Source organism: Hemitrygon akajei, chromosome 17, assembly GCF_048418815.1.
Source record: "Hemitrygon akajei chromosome 17, sHemAka1.3, whole genome shotgun sequence".
In the NCBI taxonomy this organism is placed as follows: Eukaryota; Metazoa; Chordata; class Chondrichthyes; order Myliobatiformes; family Dasyatidae; genus Hemitrygon; species Hemitrygon akajei.
The window spans coordinates 90004046-90020681 of NC_133140.1; the positions used below are offsets into that span (position 1 = coordinate 90004046).

Sequence of the window (16636 nt, forward strand, 5' to 3'; positions counted from 1 at the left end):
TATGAATTTGGATCGCAAGATCCCTTCGCTCAGCAACACTGTTGTTAAAGACCTTGCTCTTGACAGTGTAATGTCTTCTTGCATTTGTCCTACTGAGGTGCAACATCTCACATTTATCTAGTCTTTTTACCCTTGCAGTTCCTTAGCTCTACCCACAATAATTCAACAGCTTCCGACTCTATGTGAATGGGCATGTGCAGATTCTCTGTCACTTGCAGGGAGATGTACCCGAGGGAGATTAGTGGGGAAGGACGAATGGACAAGGAAATCACAGAGGGAGCGATTCCTGTGGAAAGTGGAGAGTGAGGTGGGAGGAGGTAAAGATGTGTTTGGTGGTAAGATCCCATTGGAGATGGTGGAAGTTGTAGAGAATGATATTTTGGATGCGGAGACTCATTGGACAGTAGGTAAGGACAAGAGGAATTCTATCCCTGTTAAGGCAGCAGGAAACTGGGGTGAGCATGGATATCTGGGAAGTGGAGGAAATGTGGATGAGGCCATTATCAATGATGAAACCCAATTCTTTGAAGGAGGAGGAACACCTCTGATGTCCTGGAAAGGAAAATCACATCCTGGAAACAGACATGGTGAAGACAAAGGAACTGAGAAAAGAGAGTAGAATTTTTAGAGGAAACATGGTGGGAAGAGGTATAGTCAAGATAGTCGTGGGAATTGGTAGGTTTATAAAAAATGTTAATTGATAGCTTGTCTCCAGAGATGGAGACAGAGAACTCTCAGGGTGGAGGAGCAATACCTCATATTCCATATGGGTAGCCTCCAACTTCATAGCATGAACATTGATTTCTCCTTCCAGTAATTTTTTTTCTTGCCCCTTTTTCTATTCCCTACTCTTACCTCTTTTCTTCACCTGCCTATCACCTCTCTCCCTAAAGCCCCTCTCCTTCTCTTTCTCCCATGGTCCACTTCTCCTCTCCTATGAGATTTCTTTCTCTCCAACCCTTTACCTTTCCCACCCACCTTGGTTCACCTATCACCTTCTAGCTTGTCCTCCTCCCCTCCCCCCACCTTTTTATTCTGCCATCTTTCCCTTCCTTTCCAGTCCTGAAGAAGGGTCTCAGCCTAAAACATTGACTGCTTATTCATTTCCACGGATGCTGTGTGACCGGCTGAGTTCCTCCAGCATTTTGTGTGAACTCTAGACTTACATCATCTGCAAAATCTCTTGTGTTTAAGAAGACATGTGGAATGCTTGCTCCATCCAATGAAAGCAATGAGTACGAGGGTTGGAATGCCAAGGCACAGCTGTTGGCGAGACTGGAATATTGTGTACAGGTCTGGTTGTCATTTTATAGGGAGGATATGATTAAGCTAGAGAGGGTAAGACAGCCTGTGGCTGAGACTGGGGAGCTTAAAGGAGGGGAGACTGGATAAGCTGGGACATATTTCCCTGGAGCAATTGAGAATGAGAGGTAATTATCCAGAGGTTTATAAATTCACAAGTAGCATTGATAAGTTGGATTGTTACAGACTTTTTCTCAGGTAGGGGAAGCCTAAAACTAGAGAGCTTAGATTTAAAATGAGGGGGAAAAGATTTAAAGGGGGTCTGAGGGGCAACTATTTCTCTCAGCAGACGGTGGGAATATGGAACGAGCTGCCAGAGGAAGAAGTGCAGGCAGGTAAAATAATGCAATTAAAAGACACTTCGGACAGATTCATGGATAGGAAAGGTTTAGAGGGATATGGGCCAAACGCAGCAAATAAGACTAACTCAGAAAAATACCCTGGCTAGCCATGGTATTGGGCTGAATGGCCTTCTTCTGCACGGATAACTCTACAACTCTATTATCAGTGCGTAGGTTTTGCTCAAATTAGTGAACCCGTTTGGTGATGATGAACTAAACTAGAGGATCAACAACAGGAAATTATGAACCACAAGTCCCAACACCAAGCTCTGGCACACTTTCCAATTTCACCTACCACGAGTCCCAACACCAAGCTCTGGCACACTTTCCAATTTCACCTACCACGAGTCCCAACACCAAGCTTCTGACGCGCTCTCCAATTTCTGGGGAGATGTCGTTGGCGAACTGCTGCACTGTAGTCAGAAAGCGTTTCAGTTTGGTGAGTTGTTTGGCTGCACATGTGACAGGCAACTGCTGATTGGTAAGAGAGGCAGAGGTTGAGGTGGCAGGACCATCGCTGAGCCCTTTGGAGATAGATGGAGCAGTTGGCAAGTGACTGGTCCCATTCATCACTGCTGAGAGAATTGGAGAAAGGTGCAGAGTGAGACCGAATGTGCACATTCATTCACGTTACACTTGGAGACTGACGATATGCCATTGCTAGGCTAATGGGGTCATTCAGTGCCTTTACTGCTGTGAAAAAGTACCATTTACAAAGGCATTGGGATGAGAGCTAGTCCACTCAGTCACTGCCGTAGCAGTAACATAATGCAGCAAGCTCCTCAATAAGGGACCACACTTTCAAGGACCACAGCAAACATCTGGTTGCTGTCCAAGTTGCATGCCATCTTGGACAATGACTCCCATCCACTTCATAATGTACTGGTTAGGCACAGGAGTACATTCAGCCAGAGACTCATTCCACCGAGATGTAACACTGAGCATCATAGGAAGTCATTCCTGCCTGTGGCCATCAAACTTTACAACTCCTCCCTCGGAGTGTCAGACACCCTGAGTCAATAGGCTGGTCCTGGACTTATTTCCACTTGGCATGATTAATTTATTATTATTTAATTATTTATGGTTTTATATTGCTATATTTTTACACTATACTTGGTTGGTGCGGCTGTAACAAAACCCAATTTCCCTCGGGATCAATAAAGTATGTCTGTCTGTCTGTCTGTCTGTGGTGTGCATTGTGAATGGGCCCCTACTAAGACCTCCCTACCCTTCTAACAAAACAGCTTCTATTGTAGATTAGGAGGCTGCAGTATCAACACCCTTTATTCAAGTGGGTGAGTACTTTGCAGACGACTCAGTATTTTGTTCTCCCCCTTGAAGCAATAACCAATCCTTCCTGCAGCAGCTCCACTCTTGAGTTTCCTTTGCAACTTGAAAGTTACCAAGGTACTTGTACGGGTTGTACCTCATGAAAAGATGTGAGAATCTTTTTAACACCCATTCCCATTAAACCTAGTTCTGCTGCTTGTTCCTGTGTAAGCATACACCACTTCCATGGCATGGTTTACAGTTGCTATAAACAGCATCACTGCAAAAACTTTCACACACTGAACAGGTGTCTCCCTATTACTGCTCATATTTCAGGCTCAAATTAGCAACATCACTTAGAAATTCCCCACCAGCCCCTGGTGAAAATTGCTTCAGTGTAATGCATTTCGTTCCCCATTTCAGCTTCTACCTCCTAACGCCCTGATGATGCCGTTGCTCCAGCCTGCCAACTTCTCCAATCAGACAGCATTCTTTATACTCTCAAATTTCTGTAATCTTCAAGTTATATAACTCTCTTTAAAACTTCCTACTTTAGCTGCTTTCATTGCTCTTTTGTATATGCTGACTGGGCACCACAACAGCGTAGTGCAACGCTATTACAGCTTGGGCCGTCGGAGTTCAGAGTTCAGTCCCAGCGCCCTCTGTAAGGAGTCTCTATTTAACCTCCCCATGGAATGCTTGGGTTCTTCCCAGGTGCTCTGGTTTCCTCCTACAGTCCAAAGACATACCAGATAGGATAATTGGCCATTGTAAGTTGTCCCGTGATTAGGTTAGGGTCAAATTAGGGTTGTCAGGGGTTGCTGGGTTGATGTGGCTCATAGGGCCAGAAGGGCCTATTCTGTGCTCTATCGCTAAATAAAATAAAAATAAGAATTCCCATCTCAGCCTTGATTCTTTTGCTGATCACCTTCAGTGCGATAATGACCTTCCTGTTACTACAGTCTTTCCTTATCTCAGTCTTTCTGTGCTCTCTGAGAATGAGCTTCCCATTACTGCACACTTTCCTTATCTATTTCATCAAGATATTAAGAATAGCAGCTCAAGTTTTACTTAATAAATATCTAATTCTCCCAGTTCTGCTATCAATCCAAATCTGACCTCTCTGAGGAAACATTCAACTTTGGTTATTGGCACTTATAAATGAACTGCCAGCAGCACACAGCTCCATTCATCTAGCTCCATTGAAGTCAACCACTAGCCAAACCTCACACGTTTATGCCAGGAACCTCTTTCTCAGTTCATAGATGCTGCCTGACTTGTTCATTATTTCTGACATATTCCTTGTTTTAAAATTTAGCCATGCTATTTTTTAGGCATCGGGGACAAACCAATTCTTGTTCTTACGTTTGGTATAGAGAGAGCAGTGTTAATATTAAATATTGCAGCCCAGCATGTAGCAATTAGTGTAACACTTTACAACACCAGCAATCACGGTTCAATTCCCACTGCTCTCTGTAAGGAGTTTGCACGTTCTCCTGTGGCTGCGTGGATCTGTTCCATTTCCTCCCACAGGCCAAAGATAGATAGGTTAGGTGTGGGCAAGCTACATTGGTGCCAGAAGCATGGCAATACTGGCAGGCTTGCCCCACACATACTCAGACGTACATCTGACAAATAAAGCTAACTTCTACACCACTGTAGAAATCATCCAGAGTCAGAATGCAGAATGATGAGAAGCTGACCCAACACCAGCCCTAAGAGCCCCTAATAAAAATCTTTAAATCCCATCACCACTAGATTACCCCCCAGACTCTGTCCCTTGTACATACATCTCTATGAATGTGGACTGTATTAACAAGGGTGCTAGAACATGCATGAGATAAGATAAAAAGAAATCTGACTCCAACTCGTTTACTAATCATTGGTAAAACCCTCATATTCCATGGCTCAGGTGAGTGAAGCATGTGTCGAGTCAGAGCCCTGCTGAAGTTGGGAGAGATGATGGAAGGAGCAGATTCGGGCAAGACTGGTCTTTTTGGACTGCGCAGGTATGGAAAGTGTCAGAGTCCTAACCTTCGCTGCAAATAAAAGAAGGGCCGGCTCAGGTGGAGCGGCCATTGTCAGAATAAGCCAGTGATAGAGTGTGAAGACTTTGCTTAACAGGCAAAGGCACAGCTAGGAGGAGACAAGCCTTTTACTTTGTTAGTATGAATTAGTCAGGATGGAATGCTCCTCCTGTCAGATGTGAGTACTGTGGACACCTGATGATTTCCCTAATGACTACATCTGCGGGAAGTGCACTCAACTTCAGTGCCTGACATACCAGGTCAAGGAATTGAAGCTGGAGTTGGATGTACTCAAGATCATTTGGGAGGCTGAAAACATTATAGATGGGACATTTGAAGAGGTGGTCAAGAGTACAGGCATGTAGAGAGTAGATGAGTGACAACCACGAGAGGTTAGGGGATTAATAAGGCAGTGCAGGGTTTCCCATCAGCAACAAGTATAGCTATTTGGGTACTGCTGGGGGTGGGGGATGACCCCTCAGATCACAGCAGCAGCTACCAAGCTGGTGGCATTGTGCTGGCTCTGAGCCTCTACAGGAAAGGGTAAAGTCAGGCCGTACAGCAGTTATAAGGAACTCAATAGTTAGGGGGACAGAAAGGAGATTTTGTGGCTGCAAAGGAGACACCAGGATGGGGTGTTGCTTCCCTGGTGCTAAGGTCCATGATGTAACAGAGTGGCTGTGGGATTTACTCAAGGGGTGTGGTGAAAAGCTAGAGGTTGTGGTGCATATTGGGACCAATAATATGGGCAGAAAGGGGGAAGGGGCCTGGCGCAGTGAGTATTTAGAGTTATGAAAGAGGCTGAAGGGAGCAATCTCCAAGGGTGTAATCCCCAAATTACTCCCTGTGCAATGGCCCAGTCAGGTAGGAATGGGGTGATAGCAAGGATGAATGAGTGACTGCGGAGATGGTGCAAAGAACAGGGTTTCAAGTTCTTGGAAGATTGGAACCTTTTCTGGGGAAGGGATGACTTGTACAAGAAGGACGGGTTGCACTTGAACTGGAAGGGAATTAATATCGTGGCTGGAAGGTTTACTGATGCTACTCGAGAGAGTTTAAACTAGATCTGCAGGGAACTGGGAACCAAAGCCACAGATCAGTAAGGGAAGGACAGACCAGAAGGTAAATGTCAGGGAAAATATTGACAAACAAAATCGAAAAAAACAAGTATGATGGATCAAACAGTCTGAAGTGTGTATATGTTAATGCTGGGAGTATTATGGGTAAGGGTGATGATCTTAGAGCACGGATCAGTACATGGAACTATGATGTTGTAGCCATTACTGAAACTTGACTGAGAGAGGGGCAGGAATGGACAATTAATGTACCAGGTTTCCTAAGTTTTAGAAAAGATAGAGGAGGAGGTAAAGAGGGGGTGGAGTTGCACTATTAATCTGGGACAATGTCACAGCTGTACTCAGGAGAGACATAATGGGGGGGGGGGGGTCAGACACTGAGCCTATTGCAAATGAACACAGGAAAAGGAAGGCTGCAATCATACAGATGGGATTGTACTACAGACCCCCCGATAGCCACCGGGACATTGAGGAACTGATATAGATTCAGATTAAGGAAATGTGTGAAAATAAGATGGTTGCAGTCATGGGGGATTTCAACTTCCCTAATATAAATTGGGATCTTCTTGGTGTAAGGGATTTAGATGGGGCTGAATTTGCTAAGTGTATCCCGTAAGGTTTCTTAAATCAATATGTGGATGGTTCAATGAGAGGAGGGGCCATACTGGACCTAGAGTTACGCAAGTAGCCTAGCCAGATGACTGACCTTTCAGCAGATGAACATTTAGGAAACAGTGACCACAACTCTTTATCTTTCAAGAGAGTTATAGATAAGGACAGGTATGATCCTTGTGGGAGAAATTTAAACTGGAGTAGGGCAAATAACAACACCATTAAGCAGGAACTAAGAAGAGTTCATTGGAACACCTGTTTTCTTGCAAGTCCCCATCAGGCACAAGGCCAAAAGACTACAAGACATAGGAGCAGAGTTAGGCCATTCAGCCCATCGAATCAGCTCCACCATTCCATCATGGCTAATCCTGGATCCCACTCAGCCCCATACACCTGCCTTCTCGCCATATCCTTTGATGCTCTGACTGATCAGGAAATGATCAGGCTAAAAAAATTCCTCCTTACCTCTGTTCTAAAAGGTCCCCCTCAATTTTGAGGCTGTGCTCTCCAGTTCTGGATACCCCCACCATAGGAAACATCCTCCCCACATCCACCCTATCTAGTCCTTTCAACATTTGGTAGCTTTCAAAGAGGTCCCATCCCCAACATTCTTGTAAATTCCAGTGAATACAGGCCCAAAGTTGCCAAATGCTCCTCATATGTTAACCCCTTCATCCCAGAATCATCCTCATGAACCTCCTCTGGACTCTCTCCAATGACAACACACCTTTTCTGAGATACGGGGCTCAAAACTGTTGACAATACTTCAAGTGTGACCTGACTAGTGTCTTATAAAGGCTCATTATCTCTTTGCTTTATATTCTATTCCCCTTTACATAAATGCCAACATAACATTTATCTTCTTTACCACGGACTCAAACTGCAAATTAACTTTCTGGGAGTCTTGCACGAGGACTCCAAAGACCCTCTGCATGTCTGAAGTTTGAACCTTTTCCCCATTTAGATAATAGTCTGTACAATTGTTCCTTTTACCAAAATACATTATCATGCATTTCCCAACACTATATTCCATCTGCCACTTTTTTGCCCATTCTTCCAATTTGTCTAAGTCTTGCAGCACTACCTACCCCTCCACAGATCTTTGTATCATCCACAAACTTTGACACAAAGCCATCAATTCCATTATCTAAAACATTGACAAACAATGTGAAAAGCAGTGGTCCCAATACTGACCCCTGAGGAACACCACTGGCAGCCCCTTTTATTCCCACTCGCTGCCTTCTGCCTGTCATGCTAGTATCTTTCCTGTAACACTGTAGGATTTTATCTTGTTAAGCAGCCTCATGTGTGGCACCTTATCAAATGCCTTCTGAAAATCTAAGTAAACAATATCCACTGCCCTCCTTTGTCCACCTGCTTGTCACTTCCTTGAAGAATTCTAACGAATCTGTCAGGCAAGACTTCCCTTTACAGAAACCATGGTGACTTTGACTTATTTTATCATTAGTCTCCAAGCAACTCAAAACCTCATCATTAATAATAGACTCCAACACTTCCCCAACCACTGAGTTTAGGCTAATTGGCCTATAATTTCCTTTCTTTTGCCTTCCTCCCTTCCTAAATAGTGGAGTGTCATTTGCAATCTTCCAGTCCTCCACGACCACGCCAGAATCAGGATTCTTGAAAGATCATGACCAATATCTCTTCAGCAACCTCTCTCAGGATTCTGGGATGTAGTCCACCTGGTCAAGCTGACTTGTCCACATTAAGACCTTAGAGTTTGCCTCGCACTTTTCCCTTCGTACAGTAATAGCAACGGCACTCTCTCACAGACTTCTGGCACATTGTTAGTGTCTTCCACAGTGAAGACAGATGCAAGGTACCCATTAAGTTCATCTGCCATTTCTTTGTCCCCATTACTACCTCACCAGCATCAGTTTCCAGTGGTCCAATATCAACTTTCACCTCCCATCTACTCTATATAACTGAAAAAACTTTTGGTATCCTGCTTTACATTATTGGCTAGTCTGCATCATATTTCATCTTTTCCCTTTTTATAGCCTTTTTAGTTGCCTTTTGTTGCATTTTAAAAGCTTCCCAATCACCCAACTTCCCACTCACTTTTGCTATCTTTCCTTGCCTTTTATGCAGTCCTTAACTTCCCTTGTCAGCCACGGTTGCCTATCCCTGCCAGTTGAGAACATCTTCCTCTGTGGGACATATCTATCCTGCACCTTGTGAACTATTCCCAGCTATCTCTGCTCTACTGTCAACCCTGCCAGTATCCTCCTCCAATGCCCCTGGGCAAGCTCCTCTCTCATGCCTCTGTAATTCCCATTATTTCATTGCGATACTGATACATGTGACTTGTGCTTCTCCCTCTCAAACTGCAGTATTAATTCAATCATATTTTAATCACTTCCTCCTAAGGGTTCCTTTACCTTAAGCTTCCTAATAAGATCTGTGTTATTACACAACACCCAATCTAAGATAGTCTTTCCCCTGGTAGGCTCAAGCACAAGCTGCTCTAAAAAGCCATCTCATGGGTATTCAACAAATTCCCTCTCTTGTGATCCAACACCTACCTGATTTTCCCAATTTCCTTGCATATTAAAGTCTCTCATTACTTTTGTGTCATTACCCTTATTGCATGCCTTTCCCAGCTACTTTTGTAATCTCAACTGCACATTTTGGCTACTATTTGGAGGTCTATATATGATTCCCATAATGCTTTTTTTTTACCCTTGCAGTCTCTTAACTCCACCCACAAAGATTCAACATTCCCTGACTCTATGTCACCTCTGTCTAAAGATGTAATTCCATCTTAACAGTGGAGCCACACCACTACCTAGGCCTTCCTGCCTGTCCTTTCGATACAAAGTATATCCTTATTCTGAATGCTACACACATTTAAATACAGCACCTTCAGTCCTGCATTCTTCATCCTTTTTAATTTTTCCTCTGTGGTACAATCTAACTCTTTGCTCTGTCTGCATTTGACCCAATCATTGGCCTATCCTTCTTTATATTCATGTTACACTCATCATTTACTTGTATACCTGCTGTCTCATCCCCAGCTCTATCAAACCAGTTCCCATCCCCCGCCATATTAGTTTAAACCACTCCCAAAAGCTCTAGTAAACCTGCCCACAAGAATATTGGTCCCCCTCTGATTCAAGTGCAACCCGTCCCTTTTGTACAGGTCCCACCTGCCCCAGGAGATCACAATTATCCAGAAATCTGATTCCCTGACCTCTGCTCCAATTCTTCAGCCACACATTTATCTGCCACCCCATTCGATTCCTATCCTCACTGTCGCATAGTACAGGCAGCAAATCTGAGAATACTACCCTTGAGGTCCTGCTTCTCGGCTCCCTTTCTAATTCCCTGTAGTCTGTTTTCAGGACCTCTTCCCTTTTCCTACCTATGTTGTTGATAACAATATGTACCATGACTTCTGGCTGCTCACCGTATTTCCTTTTCATGTCCACAGAATCACCTATCTGTCTCTATAGAGTCCTCGATAGAGTCCTCTATTACTAATGCCCCAGTTCCTTACCCTTCTGAGGCACAGGCCCAGACTCAGTTATGGAGACATGGCCACTACTGCTCCCCCCAGGTAGGTCGTTCCCCCTAATAGTACTCAAAATGGAGTACTCATTGTTGAGGGCATTTAAAGATCAATTGCACCGAGTACAGAAGTATGTTCCTGTGGGAAGGAAAGATGGGATTGGAAAGATTAGACAGCCTTGGATATTCAGAGGGGTGATGAATTTAGTCAAAAAGAAAAAGTATGTAACACTTCAGAAGTCAATGCTGAGTGAATACATACATTAGACCAGTTAGAGGTCAAAGAGGAGAAAAGGTTGAGCTTCCGAAGGAGTATTAGGATGGATAAATCCCCAGGCAGGCCTGATGGGATTTACCCCATGTTATTGAAGGAGGTAAAACATGAGATTGTTGAGCCCTTGACCAGTATCATTGTGTACTCTCTAGCCACACACAAGGTCCTGGAGGACTGGCGAGTGGTTAATTTTGTACCTCTATTTACAGTGCCAATAAGAAGTATTCATCCCCCTTGTGGTGGTATGACATGTAAGAATGTGATTGGAGAGAGTTCTGAGCATGCTGAGGGATGATAGAAAGATCGAGAAACATGGTATTGTAAGAACATTGTGGTTGTTGTTAAATAAAACTTCTATTTGAGACAGAAGATGGTTCTTTATTAATAACCCACGGTACGTGTGAATATAAAGAACACAACACCCCTTGGAAGTTTTCCTGTTTTATTGTTTTACAGCATTGACTCACAGTGGATTTAATTTGGCTTTTTTGACACTGATCAACAGAAAAAGACTCTTGTGTCAAAGTGAAAGTAGATCTCTACAAAGAGATCTAAATTAATTACAGATAACAAACTTAAAATAATTGATTGCATAATCATTCACCCCCTTCAAAGTCAGTATTTAGTAGATGCACCTTTGGCAGCAATTACAGCCTAGTGTCTGTGTGGATAGGTCTCTATCAGCATTGCACAACTGGACACTACAATTTTTCCACATTCTTCTTTATAAAACTGCATGAGCTCTGTCAGACAGCATGGGGATCATGAGTGAACAGACCTTTTCAAGTCCAGCCACAAATTTTCAATTGGATTGAGGTCTGGACTCTGACTTGGCCACACCAGGACATTAACTTTGTTGTTTTAAGCCATTCCTGTATAGCTTTGGCTTTATGCTTGAGGTCATTTCTTGCTAGAAAACAAGTCTGCTCCCAAGTCACGGTTCTCTTGCAGACTGCATCAGGTTTTCCTCCAGGATTTCCCTGTATTTTGCTGCATTCATGTTACCCTCTACCTTCACAAGCCTCCAGGGCCTGCTGCAGTGAAACATCCCCACAGCATGATGCAGCCACCACCATGCTTCATGGTAGGAATGGTGTGTTTTTGATGATGTGCAGTGTTTGGCTTACACCAAACATAGCGTTTAATCAAAAAGCTCAATTTTGGTTTCATCAGACTAGAGAACCTTCTTTCAGTTGATTTCCATAAGATATAGGAACCAAATTAGACCATTCAGCCCATGCCTTCTGGCAAACTCTAGCTGAAATTTCATGTGAGATTTTTCAACAGTGGCTTTCTCTTTGCCACTCTCCCATAAAACTGAGACTGGTGAAACACCTAGGCAACAGTTGTATGCACAGTCTCTCCCATCTCAATAACTGAAGCTTGTAACTCCTCCAAAGTTGTCATAGGTCTCTTGGTGGCCTCCCTCACTAGACCCCTTCTTGCACCATCACTCAGTTTTTGAGGATGGCCTGCTTGAGGCAGATTTACACCTGTGCCGTATTCTTTCCATTTCTTGATGATTGACTTAACTGTACGCCAAGGGATATTCAGTGACTTGGAAATTCTATTGAATCCATCTCCTACCTTGTGCATTTCAATAAACTTTTCACAGAGTTACTAGGAGTGTTCTTTTGTCTTCATGGTATAGTTTTTGCCAGGATACTGACTCACCAGCAGTTAGACCTTCCAGATAAAGGTGTATTTTTACTATAATCAGGTGAAACACCTTGACTGAACACAGTGATCTCCATTTAATTAATTATGTGACTTCTTAAACCAATTGGCTACACCAATGATGATTTGGTTTGTTGTATTAAAGGGGGTGAATACTTATGCAATCAATTATTTTGTGTTTTATATTGGTAATTTATTTAGATCACTTTGTAGAGATGGGTTTTCACTTTGACATGTAAGAGTCTTTTTCAGTTGATCAGTGCCTAAAAAGCCAAATTAAATCCACTGTGATTCAATGTTGTTAAGCAATAAAACATGAAAAATTTTTGGAGGGAGGGGTGGGGTAAATACTTTTTATAGGCACTGTAAGAAAGGAACAGGGGGAAATCCTGGGAGATATAGATTGGTGAGTCTCACTAGTAGTGGGGAAATTGATAAAGAAAATTCTTAGGGATAGGATACCTGAGCATTTGGAAACCCATGGCCTGATTATGGAAAGCCAGCAAGGCTTTGAGCTTTACCAACGATTGAGTTTTTTGACAAGGCGACGCAAGAGACTGATGAGGGTAGGGCAGTGGGTGTTATCTACATGGATTTTAGTAAGGCTTTTGCCAAAGTCCCTTATGGGAAGCTAATCCAGAAGATTAAAATGCATAGGATCTGCAGTGAATTGGCTGTTTGGATTCAGAACTGGTTTGCACATAGAAGAGAGAGGGTAGTGTTTGAAGGGAATTATTAAAGCTGGATGCTTATAATTAGTGGAGTTCGGCAGGGATCTGTGCTGGGACCTCTGCTGTTTGGTATGTATATAAATGACCCAGATGAAAATATAGACGGGTGGTTTAGCGGAGTTGAAGATAGTGTGGAAGACTGGCAAAGAATACAGCACAATATAGATCAGTTGCAGATATGGACTGAGAAGTGGCAGATGGAGTTTAACAGAGATAAATGTGAGCAGTTGCACCTTGGTAGGGCAAATTCAAGGAGACAATACACTGTTGAGAGTAAGATCTTTAACAGTGTTGCTGTGCAGAGAGAGCTTGGGATCCAAGTTCATAGTTCCTTGAAAGTAGCTACACAGATCGATAAGGTGGTTAAAAAAAGCTTACGAAATGCTTGCTTTTATTAGTCGAGGAATTCAGTTCAACAGTCAGGAGCTTATGTTGCAATTTTATAAAACTCCAGTTAGGCCACATCTGGAGTATTGTGTACAGTTCAGGTCATCCTTAGGAAGGATGTTGAGGCTTTGTAGAGGGTGCAGAAGAGGTTTACCAGGATGCTGCCTGGTTTAGAGGCATGTGCTGTCATGAGAGGCTGGATAAACTTCTTTGGAATCCCGAAGGCTGAGGAGAGATCTGATAGAGGTTTACAAGATTTTTTTTTAGCATACTGTTATGAAGGATGCACAACTCTGATGGGCAGAAGGGTACAGAGTTGCCCATATATTCCCCCCCCCCCCCCCCCCCCGGGGGAATCACAAACTGTTACTGTTACCACGCTGCTAATGAGAGAGAAAGAGAGACAAAGGGAAAAACATACTGGGACTGGAACATTTGCTTCCGATAAGGGAGAGATAACACCGAGAGAGAGAGACTTGTTGTTCCACCATATTATGACTCCTGAAAGACTTATGGCTCCGGAGAGGGCTGTTTACTTGGTACCATTCTGTTCATTAAAATTCCTCAGTGGACAGCCAGAGTGGGCTGGTTTGATGGACTAAGCCATTCAAAACTGATTGACACCTGAGACCCTGTGAGTAGGGATAAAAGTGAGGTCTGGGGAGACACCCCTCAGACACACCAGGAGACACTCTAGTGAGCACTGTTTAAGTGTTGGAACCCACGAGAAGGTGTGGGGCATCGGAGACCGAATGAAGGATCGGTCAATTTTAACTCACAGTGTTTATAGCGAGGCTGGTGGGGGCTTGTGTGTGTGTCCACCCTTGCCTGGGTGACGAGTCCACCATAGAAGAACGGTCTAGCTAAAGGCGAGAGGGGTCATACCTGAATGGCTACATCAACACATCAACGGATCAAGAATGTAAAGGAAGGTTTGACTGACTGTAGCTGTCACTGTTTGCTCACCCTCTCTCTCTCTATCTCCCTCCAACGGTTACAACAAAAGAACCAACAACTACCTCAGCCTACATGAACTGAACTGAACTTTATACTTTCCCATGATAATTCATTATCCCCTAGACAACGATAGAGCTTGTTTATTATTGATTATTATTATACCCACACTTTTAGGTTTAGTATTGCTAACGTGTATTATCTGTATATTTGCATATAAACACTGTTTTGAAAATAGTACTAGACTCCAATGGATACTTCTATCTTTGCTGGTAAGACACCCAGTTATGGGGTACATAACAGTACAAGATTATGAGAGACATGGATAGTGGACAGAGAATAACTGTTTCCCAGAGTTGAAATGTCTAATACCAGAGGGCATGAATTATAGGTTCAAGGGGGATGTGAGGGGTAAGTTTTTTTTATCTAGAGTGGTGGATGACTGCAATGTGCTGCCTGGTATGGTGTTAAGGTAACTACATTAGAGGGTTTTAAGAGATGTTTCGATGGGCACATGGATGTGAGGAAAATGGAAGAATATGGACATGGTGTAGGGAGGAGGAATAAGTGCTTGGCTGTTTTTTATTTGCTTTTCAGCTGGTTCAGCACAACATTGTGGGCTGAATGGCCTGTTCCTGTGCAGTAAACTTCTATGTTCTATGTCTTCTGGGCCACTGCCTCCCACCTGTACATTACAGTATGGCCATTCAGAAAACCCCTGAAATTGTAAAGAAGTCAGTTTGTACTTGCGGTCATAGAACCATAGAACATTACAGCACAGAAACAGGCCTTTTGGCCCTTCTTGGCTGTGCCAAACCATTTTTCTGCCTAGTCCCACTGACCTGCACCTGGGCCATATCCCTCCAAACCCCTCTCATCCATATACCTGTCCAAGTTTTTCTTAAATGTCAAAAGTGAGCCCGCATTCACCACTTTATCTGGCAGCTCATTCCACATTCCCACCACTCTCTGCGTGAAGAAGCACCCCCCCCCATGTTCCCTTTAAACTTTTCCCCCTTCACCCTTAACCCATGACCTCTGTTTTTTTTCTCCCCTAACCTCAGTGGAAAAAGCCTGCTTGCATTCACTCTATCTATACCCATCATAATTTTATACTCCTCTATCAAATCACCCCTTAATCTCCTACACTCCAGGGAATAAAGTCCTAACCTATTCAACCTTTCCCTGTAACTCAGTTTCTCAAGTCCCGGCAACGTCCTTGTAAACCTTCTCTGCACTTTTTCAACCTTATTAATATCCTTCCTGTAATTAGGTGACCAAAACTGCACACAATACTCCAAATTCGGTCTCACCAATGTCTTATACAACTTCACCATTACATTCCAACTCTTGTACTCAATATTTTGATTTATAAAGGCCAATGTACCAAAAGCTCTCTTTATGACCCTATCTACTTGTGACGCCACTTTTAGGGAATTATGCATCTGTACTCCCAGATCCCTCTGTTCTACTGCACTCCTCAGTGTCCTACCATTTACCTTGTATGTTCTACCTTGGTTTGACCTTCCAAAGTGCAATACCTCACACTTGTCCGCATTAAACTCCATCTGCCATTTTCAGCCCATTCCTCCAACTGGTCCAAATCCCTCTGCAAGCTTTGAAAACCTTCCTCACTGTCCACTACACCTCCAATCTTTGTATCATCAGCAAATTTGCTGATCCAATTTGCCACATTATCATCCATCCAGATCATTGATATAGATGACAAATAACAATGGACCCAGCACTGATCCCTGTGGCATGCCACTTGTCACATACCTCCACTCAGAGTAGCAATCCTCCACTACCACTCTCTGGCTTCTCCCATTGAGCCAATGTCTAATCCAGTTTACTACCTCTCCACGTATACCTAACAACTGAATCTTCCTAACTAACCTCCCATGCGGGACCTTGTCAAAGGCCTCACTGAAGTCCATGTAAACAACATCCACTGCCTTCCCTTTATCCACTTTCCTGGTAACTTCCTCGCAAAACTCTAATAGATTGGTTAAACATGACCTACCATGCACAAAGCCATGCTGACTTTTTCTAATAAGTCCCTGTCTATCCAAATACTTGTAGATCCTACCTCTTAGTATTCCTTCCAATAATTTACCTACTACCGATGTCAAACTTACCGGCCTATAATTTCCCGGCTTACTTTTTGAGCCTTTTTTAAACAACGGAACTACATGAGCTATCCTCCAATCCTCTGGCACCTGACCCGCGGATATCGACATTTTAAATATTTCTGCCAGGGCCCCTGCAATTTCAACACTAGTCTCTCTCAAGGTCCGAGGGAATACCCTGTCAGGTCCTGGGGATTTATCTACTCTGATTTGCCTCAAGACAGCAAGCACCTCCTCTTCTATCATCTGTATAAGTTCCATGACCTCCCTACTTGTTTGCCTTGTTTCCATAGACTCCATTCCAGTTTCCTTAGTAAATACAGATG

At 43.4% G+C, this 16636-nt stretch overlaps 1 protein-coding gene across 7 annotated transcripts in view; it reads right to left on the reverse strand.

The window, feature by feature from the left end:
- The window catches only part of cbfa2t3 (CBFA2/RUNX1 partner transcriptional co-repressor 3), a 220928-nt gene that overhangs the window by 78088 nt on the left and 126204 nt on the right, over positions 1-16636 (reverse strand). For 5 of the 7 annotated variants that reach the window (XM_073070522.1, XM_073070523.1, XM_073070518.1 and 2 more), the window contains one exon: positions 1986-2218. In XM_073070522.1, coding sequence (XP_072926623.1) covers positions 1986-2218 — 233 coding nt within the window. The remainder of the gene's footprint in view (positions 1-1985; positions 2219-16636) is intronic. The other 2 variants (XM_073070525.1, XM_073070519.1) reach the window with 1 other exon arrangement.